We start from the raw sequence: 13,061 nt of genomic DNA, 5'->3' as shown, positions 1-13,061 counted from the left end.
GACGCGGGACGGAGACCGGCCCCCGGACCGGCCACCGGAACGGACGGCAGTCCCTGTACCGTCCCAGAGGGATGGCGAGTCTTTCCTATTGGTGAGCGGTGAGCCCCCTGAGCGGCCCCACCACCACGCGGAGCCCCAAACCCTTTCCTGGGCCCGACCTCCCCAGCGCGAACGGCAAGGACAGCAGCGAGTCTGGGAGCTGAGACAGGCCCCGGGCGCCCCTAGCTCCGGTGTCACGCCGCTCCGCACAGCGCGTTACTGCGCTGCTAATGGGGTTTGGGTTGTTTTTGTTTTTTGTTATTATTATTATTATTATTATTATTATTATTATTTAATATATATTTTATTGATTTTTTACAGAGAGGAAGGGAGAGGGATAGAGAGTCAGAAACATCGATGAGAGAGAAACATCGATCAGCCGCCTCCTGCACACCCCCCACCGGGGATGTGCCCGCAACCAAGGTACATGCCCTTGACCGGAATCGAACCCGGGACCCTTCAGTCCGCAGGCCGACGCTCTATCCACTGAGCCACACCGGTTAGGGCTGTTATTATTATTTTTTAAGATTTTAAAAATTGATTTCGGAGAGGAAGGGAGAGGAAGAAAGAGATAGAAACATCAACGGATCCATGATGAGAGAGAATCGTGGATCGGCTGCCTCCTGCACGCCCCCCACACCGGGGAGGGATCCGGCAACCTGGGCACGTGCCCTTGAGCGGGAATTGAACCCCGACCTCCTGGTTCATAGGTCGGTGCGCAACCGCTGAGCCACAGGAGCCGGGCTGACCCGGTTTGTTTTGGAAGCAGCTGCCTTCTAGGACTTGGACACCATTTAAAATATACCCGCATATTTAGATGAGGGAAGGCATCGATCGAGCGCTCATCGGCCCGTGCCTGCAGGTTCAGTGGACACGAGTGATGACCAGTGTTCCTCTCGAGGCGTCCTGATTGCAGACAAGCCGTCCCTGGCGGGCACGCAGCGGGCACTGCCCCCCTCCCGCCTTTTCCTGCCGCGTTTCCGCCGTCGGTGCTCAGCTCCGATCGCCTTATCAGACCAATGTGCACGGTCCAGTGGCCGCACCGCCTCCTGGGGAGCCGAAGCTCCGATTATCCCGAGCTGGGCGGGTCTGTGTTTTGTTTTGCTTCTTCTCGCTGGGATAGCGTGACCTTGGGCAAATCCCTGAACCTTGCCCAGCACACCGGCTCCTTTGTCCGAGTCTCCCCAACACGGGCCTCCTCGCGCTGCAAGTCACGCTGGGGACAAGGGGTTCAGTCGAGAAGGCCCCCCGGCGGGGCGGGCAGAGCACTGGCCCAGGGGCCGGGGGCGGGGGGGGGGCGTGGGGAGGGGAAGGGGACGGGGCAGGGAGAAGCCGAGGGCCAGAGCAGCACTTTAGCCCGGGCGCTGGGTGCGGCCAGATGTCGGGGGTGGGGGGGGAGGCTGCGTGAGGCCACGAGGGGCTGAGGAACCCGGGCTCCAGGGTGAAGGACCCTCCCTGCACCACGGCAGGTTTCGCCTCCTCCCTCCTCCTGGCAAAGGCCAGCGGTGCCCGCTCCTGGGGAAGCTGGGTGGGGGGGGGGGTCAGCCCTCCCCCGCCGATGCCTGCAGCTACGCAGAGGCCTCCCCGTGCCCCCCCCCCCCCGCCCCGCGCTGAGCCTTCACCCCGCCCGCCCACCTCCCTCCTGCTCCTGGCCCGGCCGTTTGCAGAGTCAGGTCCCTCCCCAACGTCACCGATACCCGGGGAGGCCACACGCGTGCGTTGTCTCCAGACACATCACATCGCGACTCTGCAGACGCACAGCTCGCCCCGCGGGCGGTCCGCGGAGCCCTGGCTGTGGGGAGTCCCCCAGGTTGTCATAGCACCGAACCCCCTTCTTCTCCTGTCAGAACGAGGCGTGTCCCGTGCACTGACCTCCCGTAGGCCTGTGCCACCCCAGCCGTGCGGCCTTCCCAAAGCGGGGACCCCGTCTAGGCCGTCTCTATTTTGTTGTTGTTAATCCTCCCCCAAGGGTATTTTTTCCCATTGATTTTTAGAGAATGGAAGGGAGGAAGGGAGAGGGGGAGAGAGAGAGAGAGAGAGAGAGAGAGAGAGAGAGAGAGAGAGGAAGAGGAAGAGAGAGAGAGAGAGGAAGAGGAAGAGAGAGAGAGAGAGAGAGAGGAAGAGGAAGAGGAAGAGAGAGAGAAACATTGATGTGAGAGAGACACATCCACTGGTGCCTCCCCCATAAGCCCAGACGAGGCCCAGGAGGTGGAATCTGTAACCCAGGTACAGGCCCTGGACCAGGAATCCAACCCACAGCCTCTGGGGTGCACGGTGGAAGCCCTAACCACGGAGCCACGCCGGCCAGGGCTGCCTGGTCCGTCCCTAGCCTCACCCTCTAGCGGAGAGTTGAGCTCACGGCGCGCCCGAGGGCACCATGGAAGTGGGTGAGCGGCTGGGCACAGAGGAAGCGTCCTGAGGCCACTGGTTGCCCTCCGAGAGCAGCCCCTGTCAGCAGACAGACACCCGCCGGACCCCCGTCACCAGCCTCTCTCCCGGAGGTTTGCCAGTCACGTCAATGCTCGCGGAACACGCAGAGCACGCGTTCGATGGCTGACCCGCCACCCCAGGGCGCTCCTGCAGCGAGAGAAGCTCAGGTGAGACGCTCGCCGCCACCCCAGCGCGGGCCAGGCTGCCCTGTCACTGTGGCCCACACGGAGGGTGCCAGGCTGTGGCCTCCGCTCCCTGGTGGCTGCCCATCGCTCGGGGCACCCAGATCTGCCACCAGACCCGGCTGGAGCGAGCACCCCGGATCCGCTGAGCGGGGTGGGACAGGATGCACTCCTGGGGTGACAGGGGGGGGGGGCCCATTGCTTCACCCCCACACTCTCCTTTCAGTCACTGACTTCTCAGACGCGCAGGAGGCAGCCCAGACAGGGGACAAAGCTGCATCCGATGCCCTTGGGGATGGGTCACAACACAGAATGGAGCCGAGCCTGCCTCGCCGCCGCTGCCCGTCACGGAGGCAGATCGCCGCGGTGCTGGCAGGCGTGGCTCCAGGGGGAAGGGTCTTTTCTGTCGTAGTTTTTAAATTTATTCTATTTTATTTTCTTGATTCCAGAGAGGAAGGGAGAGGGAGAGAGAGACAGAAACAACCATGATGAGCGAGAATCATGGATCGGCTGCCTCCTGCACGCCCCTCACGGGGGATGGAGCCCGCAGCCCGGGCCTGTGCCCTGACGGGAATCGAACCCTGACCTCCTGGGTCGAGGCTCCACCGCTGAGCCTCGGTGTTTGTACCCGGGTTTCAGGAGGCCCGACAGGCAGGAGGCAGCGTGGCGGACACAGGGAGCGGCCCATCGCCCTGGCTCCTGCCTCTGTGGGCGCAGCGGGACCAGCAGGATCTGCCCGGCGCCGTCTCCACACCCCCCCCGACGGGCCCCGGGCGGGTGAGGTGACGATAAGGGAAACCACAGGCCCCGCCCTCCGTCGGCCGGGGCGGCTCAGCACCCTCAGCCGGGTGCAGACCTCACAATAGCGCCAGGGGCCAGTTGTGATGCAAGAGCAGGGTGCCCGCCCTGGGCTCCGGACACTGCGTGGGGAGGAGCCCCTCGGCCGACACCTTCCATCCGGCCTGTGGCCAGGCCATGCTCCGAGAATGGGAGAACGGCGGCCAGAGGGCGGGCCAGCAGAGGGTTAAAGACCCCCGGGCCCCAGAGCAGAAGGCCCTGAAGAATGGGGTGCTGAGCGCGGGCGAGTCTGTCAAGGACCAGGACCCCCTGTGCTGCCGCGGGGACCGAGACTCCGCTGCCGCCGTGGGGTGAGCGCGGCCGGGCTTCCTGTCCACTCCTTCCCGTCCACTCCTTCCCCTCTTCTCCTTCCCGTCTCCTCCTTCCCGTCCGCTCCTTCCCCTCCGCTCCTTCCCGTCCGCTCCTTCCCGTCCCCTCCTTCCCACTCCTTCCCGTCCGCTCCTTCCCGTCCGCTCCTTCCCGTCCACTCCTTCCCCTCTTCTCCTTCCCGTCTCCTCCTTCCCCTCCGCTCCTTCCCCTCCGCTCCTTCCCCTCCGCTCCTTCCCCTCCGCTCCTTCCCGTCCGCTCCTTCCCCTCCGCTCCTTCCCGTCCACTCCTTCCCGTCCGCTCCTTCCCACTCCTTCCCGTCCGCTCCTTCCCGTCCCCTCCTTCCCACTCCTTCCCGTCCGCTCCTTCCCACTCCTTCCCGTCCGCTCCTTCCCACTCCTTCCCGTCCGCTCCTTCCCGTCCGCTCCTTCCCGTCTATTCCTTCCCCTCCGCTCCTTCCCGTCCGCTCCTTCCCCTCCACTCCTTCCCGTCCGCTCCTTCCCCTCCGCTCCTTCCCACTCCTTCCCGTCCACTCCTTCCCGTCCGCTCCTTCCCCTCCGCTCCTTCCCCTCCGCTCCTTCCCGTCCGCTCCTTCCCGTCTGCTCCTTCCCCTCCGCTCCTTCCCGTCCGCTCCTTCCCCTCCACTCCTTCCCGTCCGCTCCTTCCCGTCCGCTCCTTCCCGTCCGCTCCTTCCCGTCCGCTCCTTCCCACTCCTTCCCGTCCGCTCCTTCCCACTCCTTCCCGTCCGCTCCTTCCCGTCCACTCCTTCCCCTCCACTCCTTCCCGTCCGCTCCTTCCCGTCCACTCCTTCCCGTCCGCTCCTTCCCACTCCTTCCCGTCCGCTCCTTCCCGTCCACTCCTTCCCGTCCGCTCCTTCCCGTCCGCTCCTTCCCGTCCGCTCCTTCCCACTCCTTCCCGTCCCCTCCTTCCCGTCCACTCCTTCCCGTCCGCTCCTTCCCGTCCGCTCCTTCCCGTCCGCTCCTTCCCACTCCTTCCCGTCCATTCCTTCCCGTCCACTCCTTCCCGTCCGCTCCTTCCCGTCCGCTCCTTCCCCTCCGCTCCTTCCCCTCCGCTCCTTCCCACTCCTTCCCGTCCCCTCCTTCCCGTCCACTCCTTCCCGTCCGCTCCTTCCCGTCCGCTCCTTCCCGTCCCCTCCTTCCCGTCCGCTCCTTCCCCTCCGCTCCTTCCCGTCCGCTCCTTCCCCTCCGCTCCTTCCCGTCCGCTCCTTCCCGTCCGCTCCTTCCCGTCCACTCCTTCCCCTCCGCTCCTTCCCGTCCGCTCCTTCCCGTCCGCTCCTTCCCGTCCGCTCCTTCCCGTCCGCTCCTTCCCACTCCTTCCCGTCCCCTCCTTCCCGTCCACTCCTTCCCGTCCGCTCCTTCCCGTCCCCTCCTTCCCGTCCGCTCCTTCCCCTCCGCTCCTTCCCGTCCGCTCCTTCCCCTCCGCTCCTTCCATCCGCTCCTTCCCCTCCGCTCCTTCCCGTCCGCTCCTTCCCCTCCGCTCCTTCCCGTCCGCTCCTTCCCCTCCACTCCTTCCCGTCCGCTCCTTCCCGTCCACTCCTTCCCGTCCGCTCCTTCCCGTCCGCTCCTTCCCCTCCGCTCCTTCCCCTCCGCTCCTTCCCGTCCGCTCCTTCCCGTCCGCTCCTTCCCCTCCGCTCCTTCCCGTCCGCTCCTTCCCGTCCGCTCCTTCCCGTCCGCTCCTTCCCGTCCGCTCCTTCCCACTCCTTCCCGTCCGCTCCTTCCCACTCCTTCCCGTCCGCTCCTTCCCGTCCACTCCTTCCCCTCCACTCCTTCCCGTCCGCTCCTTCCCGTCCACTCCTTCCCGTCCGCTCCTTCCCACTCCTTCCCGTCCGCTCCTTCCCGTCCACTCCTTCCCGTCCGCTCCTTCCCGTCCGCTCCTTCCCGTCCGCTCCTTCCCACTCCTTCCCGTCCCCTCCTTCCCGTCCACTCCTTCCCGTCCGCTCCTTCCCGTCCGCTCCTTCCCGTCCGCTCCTTCCCACTCCTTCCCGTCCCCTCCTTCCCGTCCACTCCTTCCCGTCCGCTCCTTCCCGTCCGCTCCTTCCCCTCCGCTCCTTCCCCTCCGCTCCTTCCCACTCCTTCCCGTCCCCTCCTTCCCGTCCACTCCTTCCCGTCCGCTCCTTCCCGTCCGCTCCTTCCCGTCCCCTCCTTCCCGTCCGCTCCTTCCCCTCCGCTCCTTCCCGTCCGCTCCTTCCCCTCCGCTCCTTCCCGTCCGCTCCTTCCCGTCCGCTCCTTCCCGTCCACTCCTTCCCCTCCGCTCCTTCCCGTCCGCTCCTTCCCGTCCGCTCCTTCCCGTCCGCTCCTTCCCACTCCTTCCCGTCCCCTCCTTCCCGTCCACTCCTTCCCGTCCGCTCCTTCCCGTCCCCTCCTTCCCGTCCGCTCCTTCCCGTCCGCTCCTTCCCCTCCGCTCCTTCCATCCGCTCCTTCCCCTCCGCTCCTTCCCGTCCGCTCCTTCCCCTCCGCTCCTTCCCCTCCGCTCCTTCCCGTCCGCTCCTTCCCCTCCGCTCCTTCCTGTCCGCTCCTTCCCGTCCGCTCCTTCCCCTCCGCTCCTTCCCCTCCGCTCCTTCCCGTCCGCTCCTTCCCGTCCGCTCCTTCCCCTCCGCTCCTTCCCGTCCGCTCCTTCCCGTCCGCTCCTTCCCCTCCGCTCCTTCCCGTCCCCTCCTTCCCGTCCGCTCCTTCCCGTCCGCTCCTTCCCGTCCGCTCCTTCCCACTCCTTCCCGTCCCCTCCTTCCCGTCCACTCCTTCCCGTCCGCTCCTTCCCGTCCCCTCCTTCCCGTCCGCTCCTTCCCGTCCGCTCCTTCCCGTCCGCTCCTTCCCCTCCGCTCCTTCCCACTCCTTCCCCTCCGCTCCTTCCCCTCCGCTCCTTCCCCTCCGCTCCTTCCCCTCCGCTCCTTCCCCTCCGCTCCTTCCCGTCCGCTCCTTCCCGTCCACTCCTTCCCCTCTTCTCCTTCCCGTCTCCTCCTTCCCGTCCGCTCCTTCCCCTCCGCTCCTTCCCGTCCGCTCCTTCCCGTCCGCTCCTTCCCCTCCGCTCCTTCCCGTCCACTCCTTCCCGTCCGCTCCTTCCCGTCCGCTCCTTCCCGTCCGCTCCTTCCCGTCCGCTCCTTCCCGTCCGCTCCTTCCCCTCCGCTCCTTCCCGTCCGCTCCTTCCCGTCCGCTCCTTCCCGTCCGCTCCTTCCCGTCTGCTCCTTCCCGTCCGCTCCTTCCCGTCCGCTCCTTCCCGTCCGCTCCTTCCCCTCTGCTCCTTCCCGTCCGCTCCTTCCCGTCCGCTCCTTCCCGTCCGCTCCTTCCCCTCCGCTCCTTCCCGTCCGCTCCTTCCCGTCCGCTCCTTCCCCTCCGCTCCTTCCCCTCCGCTCCTTCCCGTCCGCTCCTTCCCGTCCGCTCCTTCCCGTCCGCTCCTTCCCCTCCGCTCCTTCCCGTCCGCTCCTTCCCCTCCGCTCCTTCCCGTCCGCTCCTTCCCCTCCGCTCCTTCCCGTCCGCTCCTTCCCGTCCGCTCCTTCCCGTCCGCTCCTGCCCGTCCGCTCCTTCCCCTCCGCTCCTTCCCCTCCGCTCCTTCCCCTCCGCTCCTTCCCCTCCGCTCCTTCCCGTCCGCTCCTTCCCGTCCGCTCCTTCCCGTCCGCTCCTTCCCCTCCGCTCCTTCCCCTCCGCTCCTTCCCCTCCGCTCCTTCCCGTCCGCTCCTTCCCCTCCGCTCCTTCCCCTCCGCTCCTTCCCGTCCGCTCCTTCCCCTCCGCTCCTTCCCCTCCGCTCCTTCCCCTCCGCTCCTTCCCGTCCGCTCCTTCCCGTCCACTCCTTCCCGTCCACTCCTTCCCGTCCGCTCCTTCCCGTCCCCTCCTTCCCCTCCGCTCCTTCCCGTCCCCTCCTTCCCGTCCGCTCCTTCCCGTCCGCTCCTTCCCGTCCGCTCCTTCCCGTCCGCTCCTTCCCGTCCGCTCCTTCCCGTCCGCTCCTTCCCGTCCGCTCCTTCCCGTCCGCTCCTTCCCGTCCGCTCCTTCCCGTCCGCTCCTTCCCCTCCGCTCCTTCCCGTCCGCTCCTTCCCGTCCGCTCCTTCCCCTCCGCTCCTTCCCGTCCGCTCCTTCCCGTCCGCTCCTTCCCCTCCGCTCCTTCCCGTCCGCTCCTTCCCGTCCGCTCCTTCCCCTCCGCTCCTTCCCGTCCGCTCCTTCCCGTCCGCTCCTTCCCGTCCGCTCCTTCCCGTCCGCTCCTTCCCGTCCGCTCCTTCCCCTCCGCTCCTTCCCGTCCGCTCCTTCCCGTCCGCTCCTTCCCCTCCGCTCCTTCCCGTCCGCTCCTTCCCGTCCACTCCTTCCCGTCCGCTCCTTCCCGTCCGCTCCTTCCCGTCCGCTCCTTCCCCTCCGCTCCTTCCCGTCCGCTCCTTCCCGTCCGCTCCTTCCCACTCCTTCCCGTCCCCTCCTTCCCGTCCGCTCCTTCCCCTCCGCTCCTTCCCCTCCGCTCCTTCCCCTCCGCTCCTTCCCGTCCGCTCCTTCCCGTCCGCTCCTTCCCCTCCGCTCCTTCCCGTCCGCTCCTTCCCGTCCGCTCCTTCCCACTCCTTCCCGTCCCCTCCTTCCCGTCCACTCCTTCCCGTCCGCTCCTTCCCGTCCGCTCCTTCCCGTCCGCTCCTTCCCCTCCGCTCCTTCCCGTCCGCTCCTTCCCGTCCGCTCCTTCCCGTCCGCTCCTTCCCCTCCGCTCCTTCCCGTCCGCTCCTTCCCGTCCGCTCCTTCCCGTCCGCTCCTTCCCGTCCGCTCCTTCCCCTCCGCTCCTTCCCGTCCGCTCCTTCCCGTCCGCTCCTTCCCCTCTGCTCCTTCCCGTCCGCTCCTTCCCGTCCGCTCCTTCCCGTCCGCTCCTTCCCCTCCGCTCCTTCCCGTCCGCTCCTTCCCGTCCGCTCCTTCCCCTCCGCTCCTTCCCCTCCGCTCCTTCCCGTCCGCTCCTTCCCGTCCGCTCCTTCCCGTCCGCTCCTTCCCCTCCGCTCCTTCCCGTCCGCTCCTTCCCCTCCGCTCCTTCCCGTCCGCTCCTTCCCCTCCGCTCCTTCCCGTCCGCTCCTTCCCGTCCGCTCCTTCCCGTCCGCTCCTGCCCGTCCGCTCCTTCCCCTCCGCTCCTTCCCCTCCGCTCCTTCCCCTCCGCTCCTTCCCGTCCGCTCCTTCCCGTCCGCTCCTTCCCGTCCGCTCCTTCCCCTCCGCTCCTTCCCCTCCGCTCCTTCCCCTCCGCTCCTTCCCGTCCGCTCCTTCCCCTCCGCTCCTTCCCCTCCGCTCCTTCCCGTCCGCTCCTTCCCCTCCGCTCCTTCCCCTCCGCTCCTTCCCCTCCGCTCCTTCCCGTCCGCTCCTTCCCGTCCGCTCCTTCCCGTCCACTCCTTCCCGTCCGCTCCTTCCCGTCCCCTCCTTCCCCTCCGCTCCTTCCCGTCCCCTCCTTCCCGTCCGCTCCTTCCCGTCCGCTCCTTCCCGTCCGCTCCTTCCCGTCCGCTCCTTCCCGTCCGCTCCTTCCCGTCCGCTCCTTCCCGTCCGCTCCTTCCCGTCCGCTCCTTCCCGTCCGCTCCTTCCCGTCCGCTCCTTCCCGTCCGCTCCTTCCCCTCCGCTCCTTCCCGTCCGCTCCTTCCCGTCCGCTCCTTCCCCTCCGCTCCTTCCCGTCCGCTCCTTCCCGTCCGCTCCTTCCCGTCCGCTCCTTCCCGTCCGCTCCTTCCCGTCCGCTCCTTCCCCTCCGCTCCTTCCCCTCCGCTCCTTCCCGTCCGCTCCTTCCCGTCCGCTCCTTCCCCTCCGCTCCTTCCCGTCCGCTCCTTCCCGTCCACTCCTTCCCGTCCGCTCCTTCCCGTCCGCTCCTTCCCGTCCGCTCCTTCCCCTCCGCTCCTTCCCGTCCGCTCCTTCCCGTCCGCTCCTTCCCACTCCTTCCCGTCCCCTCCTTCCCGTCCGCTCCTTCCCGTCCGCTCCTTCCCGTCCGCTCCTTCCCGTCCGCTCCTTCCCCTCCGCTCCTTCCCGTCCGCTCCTTCCCGTCCGCTCCTTCCCCTCCGCTCCTTCCCGTCCGCTCCTTCCCGTCCGCTCCTTCCCGTCCGCTCCTTCCCGTCCGCTCCTTCCCCTCCGCTCCTTCCCGTCCGCTCCTTCCCGTCCGCTCCTTCCCCTCCGCTCCTTCCCGTCCGCTCCTTCCCGTCCACTCCTTCCCGTCCGCTCCTTCCCGTCCGCTCCTTCCCGTCCGCTCCTTCCCCTCCGCTCCTTCCCGTCCACTCCTTCCCGTCCGCTCCTTCCCGTCCGCTCCTTCCCGTCCGCTCCTTCCCCTCCGCTCCTTCCCGTCCGCTCCTTCCCGTCCGCTCCTTCCCACTCCTTCCCGTCCCCTCCTTCCCGTCCGCTCCTTCCCCTCCGCTCCTTCCCCTCCGCTCCTTCCCCTCCGCTCCTTCCCGTCCGCTCCTTCCCGTCCGCTCCTTCCCCTCCGCTCCTTCCCGTCCGCTCCTTCCCGTCCGCTCCTTCCCACTCCTTCCCGTCCCCTCCTTCCCGTCCCCTCCTTCCCGTCCACTCCTTCCCGTCCGCTCCTTCCCGTCCGCTCCTTCCCGTCCGCTCCTTCCCCTCCGCTCCTTCCCGTCCGCTCCTTCCCGTCCGCTCCTTCCCGTCCGCTCCTTCCCCTCCGCTCCTTCCCGTCCGCTCCTTCCCGTCCGCTCCTTCCCGTCCGCTCCTTCCCCTCCGCTCCTTCCCACTCCTTCCCCTCCGCTCCTTCCCCTCCGCTCCTTCCCCTCCGCTCCTTCCCCTCCGCTCCTTCCCCTCCGCTCCTTCCCGTCCACTCCTTCCCCTCTTCTCCTTCCCGTCTCCTCCTTCCCGTCCGCTCCTTCCCCTCCGCTCCTTCCCGTCCGCTCCTTCCCGTCCGCTCCTTCCCGTCCGCTCCTTCCCCTCCGCTCCTTCCCGTCCGCTCCTTCCCGTCCGCTCCTTCCCGTCCGCTCCTTCCCCTCCGCTCCTTCCCGTCCGCTCCTTCCCGTCCGCTCCTTCCCGTCCGCTCCTTCCCGTCCGCTCCTTCCCGTCCGCTCCTTCCCGTCCGCTCCTTCCCCTCTGCTCCTTCCCGTCCACTCCTTCCCGTCCGCTCCTTCCCCTCTGCTCCTTCCCACTCTTTCCCGTCTGCTCCTTCCCGTCCACCTCCCACCAAGGCCGCGTGGCAGCGCCCAGCCTGTGCCTGGAGCAACCTGGTCCGGCGGCCTCGCCTGGCTCCGCGGAATCACCCTTTGTGAGGTTTCCATTCCCAAAGGGAGCGCCAGGGAACCCCTTTCGGAAGTTTATTTTGCGAATCCTCCCCTGAGGACAATTCCCCATTGATTTTTAGGAAGCGTGGGAGAGAGAGTGAGAGACAGAGAAACACCGATGTGGGAGAGACACATCCATGGGTTGCCTCCGGTACGAGCCCTGACCAGGGTCTGGGCCAGGGAGGAGCCTGCACCTGAGGTCGGTGCCCTGGACCAGAATCGAACCCGGGACCCTTTGGTCCACAGGCCGACGCTCCACCCACTGAACCAACCGGCCAGGGCCTTTCTCAGAGTTCTAACGCACCTGCCTCTCCACCTTCCAGGACATGGACCCAATTCCACACGGCCGACCCCAGCATCGCCCCCGGGAAGTACTCCCCGCTGGAGAAAGAGATCCTGGTAAGTGCCCTGACCTTCATGGGGGGGAGGCGGGGGGTACTGAGGGCAGGCGGGGGAGCCGGAGGGTCCCTAACAGCCGCGGTCCAGACGGAAGTCTCCCAAGCAGGACGCAGGCTGGCGAGTTGGCTCGCGGCCTCGGCGCCTGCAGAGCCGCGTGCCCTCTTGTTTCAAAGCCCCGGGGAGGACGAGGGCGACAGCGGTACCGAGGGCAGAGGCGTCTCGCCGGGGCCTTACCCGGTGCCAGCTGCTCTCACGGGTGGTTCCGGAGGCTTCCCGGTGGCCCCGTGAGTCACACCCGTCCATCCCGTTCATGGTAGGCAAGGAGAGTCCCGCCCTGGCTGGTGTGGCTCAGTGGACAGAGCGTCGGTCTGTAAACTGAAGGGTCCCGGGTTCGATGCCCGGTCAGGACTCCATCCTCAGGGTGCGGCTTCCTTTCTGAAATCAATAAAAATATATTTAAAAAATAAATAAAAGAGACACCATAAAAAAAAAAAAAAAAAGGGAGAGCTGGGATTTGAACTGACCCCAAACGGACGGGAAGGGGCGGCCAAGAAGGAGTGGACAGGAAGCCCGGCCGAGTGTCACGGCCGCTCTGTTGACTCATGAGTTTGCCGACCACTGACCTAGACTCTCGATTCCAATAATTACAGGCTGTTGTTCCTTGTGATTAAGCCCCTATCCCAGTGGTCGGCAAACTCATGAGTCAACAGAGTGGCAAACCGCGGCTTGCGAGCTGCATGTGGCTCGCGAGCCGCAGTTTGCCGACCACTGCTCTAGGCTTGGCTGACCCCAAAGCTGCGCCCTTTGCCCACCACACGGGCCTGGGGCACGCTGAGCGGTGGCGGGAGGAGGGGCCGCCAGCCCCCCGGCTCGTCCCGGGCTGTGCTAACGCCTCGCCCGGTTGCCAGCGTCTAGGCGGCGTGCACACCGTGGCCTCCAGAAGGTTCCTGACGCACAAGCAGGAGGAGGAGCGGAAAATGCTCCGGGAGCTGCAGCTGCGGTCGGCGGACTACAAGCAGGTGCTGGAATACAGGAAGCAGTTCTTCCCGCCCTGCGCCGCCTGCGGGCTCCTCGACAAGATCTGGGCGGCCAAGGTGACGGTGTCCCCGCAGGAGCTGCGGGTGCCGCCGCGCGAGAGGCTGGACATCGGCCGGCACGTGGAGCGCATGCAGTTCGCGCGGGCGCTGCGCCACCACCGGCCGCTGCCCGCCATCGAGAGGGCTAGGCGCCCCGGCGGCCCTCCCGGAGGCGGCCCCCCCGCGGCCGCGGGCGAGGGCGCGGTGGACGGCGAGGCCCGCGGGGATGCCGCGCCGGGGGAAAGCGAGGACGAAACCACACAACGACAAGAGATCAAGATGAACGTCACGTTCAAGTCCAAAGTGCCCCCCAAACCGCTCACCCTCCGGCCCGGCCACCTGAAGCCGTTCTTTCCCCCCAGGAGAGCCGAGCGGTCCATCGCCGGCTGCACCAATCGCAGCCTCTTTCGCTTGGCGGACTTCCCGGGGGACCTCATGCTCATGAATCAGGACTTCTTCTCGCGCGGCATCCGCCCCAGCGACGTGGCCGCTGCCGGCCACCGCCCGGAGCTCGAGGGTGTCTGGGGAGAGCCCCCGGGCAAGCCTGCATCGCACCAGCATTAA

At 67.3% G+C, this 13,061-nt stretch overlaps 1 protein-coding gene across 1 annotated transcript; it reads left to right on the top strand.

The window, feature by feature from the left end:
- Positions 1 to 3,626: 3,626 nt before the first annotated feature.
- On the top strand, positions 3,627 to 13,061 carry LOC308257776 (uncharacterized protein C10orf120 homolog; the record flags this gene model as incomplete). Its single annotated transcript, XM_080687847.1, has 3 exons — positions 3,627 to 3,799; positions 11,346 to 11,421; positions 12,330 to 13,061. The coding sequence occupies 3 exons, from the start codon at positions 3,627 to 3,629 to the stop codon at positions 13,059 to 13,061; spliced, it is 981 nt and encodes a 326-aa protein (XP_080543973.1).

The sequence above is a fragment of the Plecotus auritus genome, assembly GCF_963455305.1.
Source record: "Plecotus auritus genome assembly, chromosome: 9".
Taxonomy (NCBI): Eukaryota; Metazoa; Chordata; class Mammalia; order Chiroptera; family Vespertilionidae; genus Plecotus; species Plecotus auritus.
This window is presented reverse-complemented; position numbering and strand designations above follow the sequence as displayed.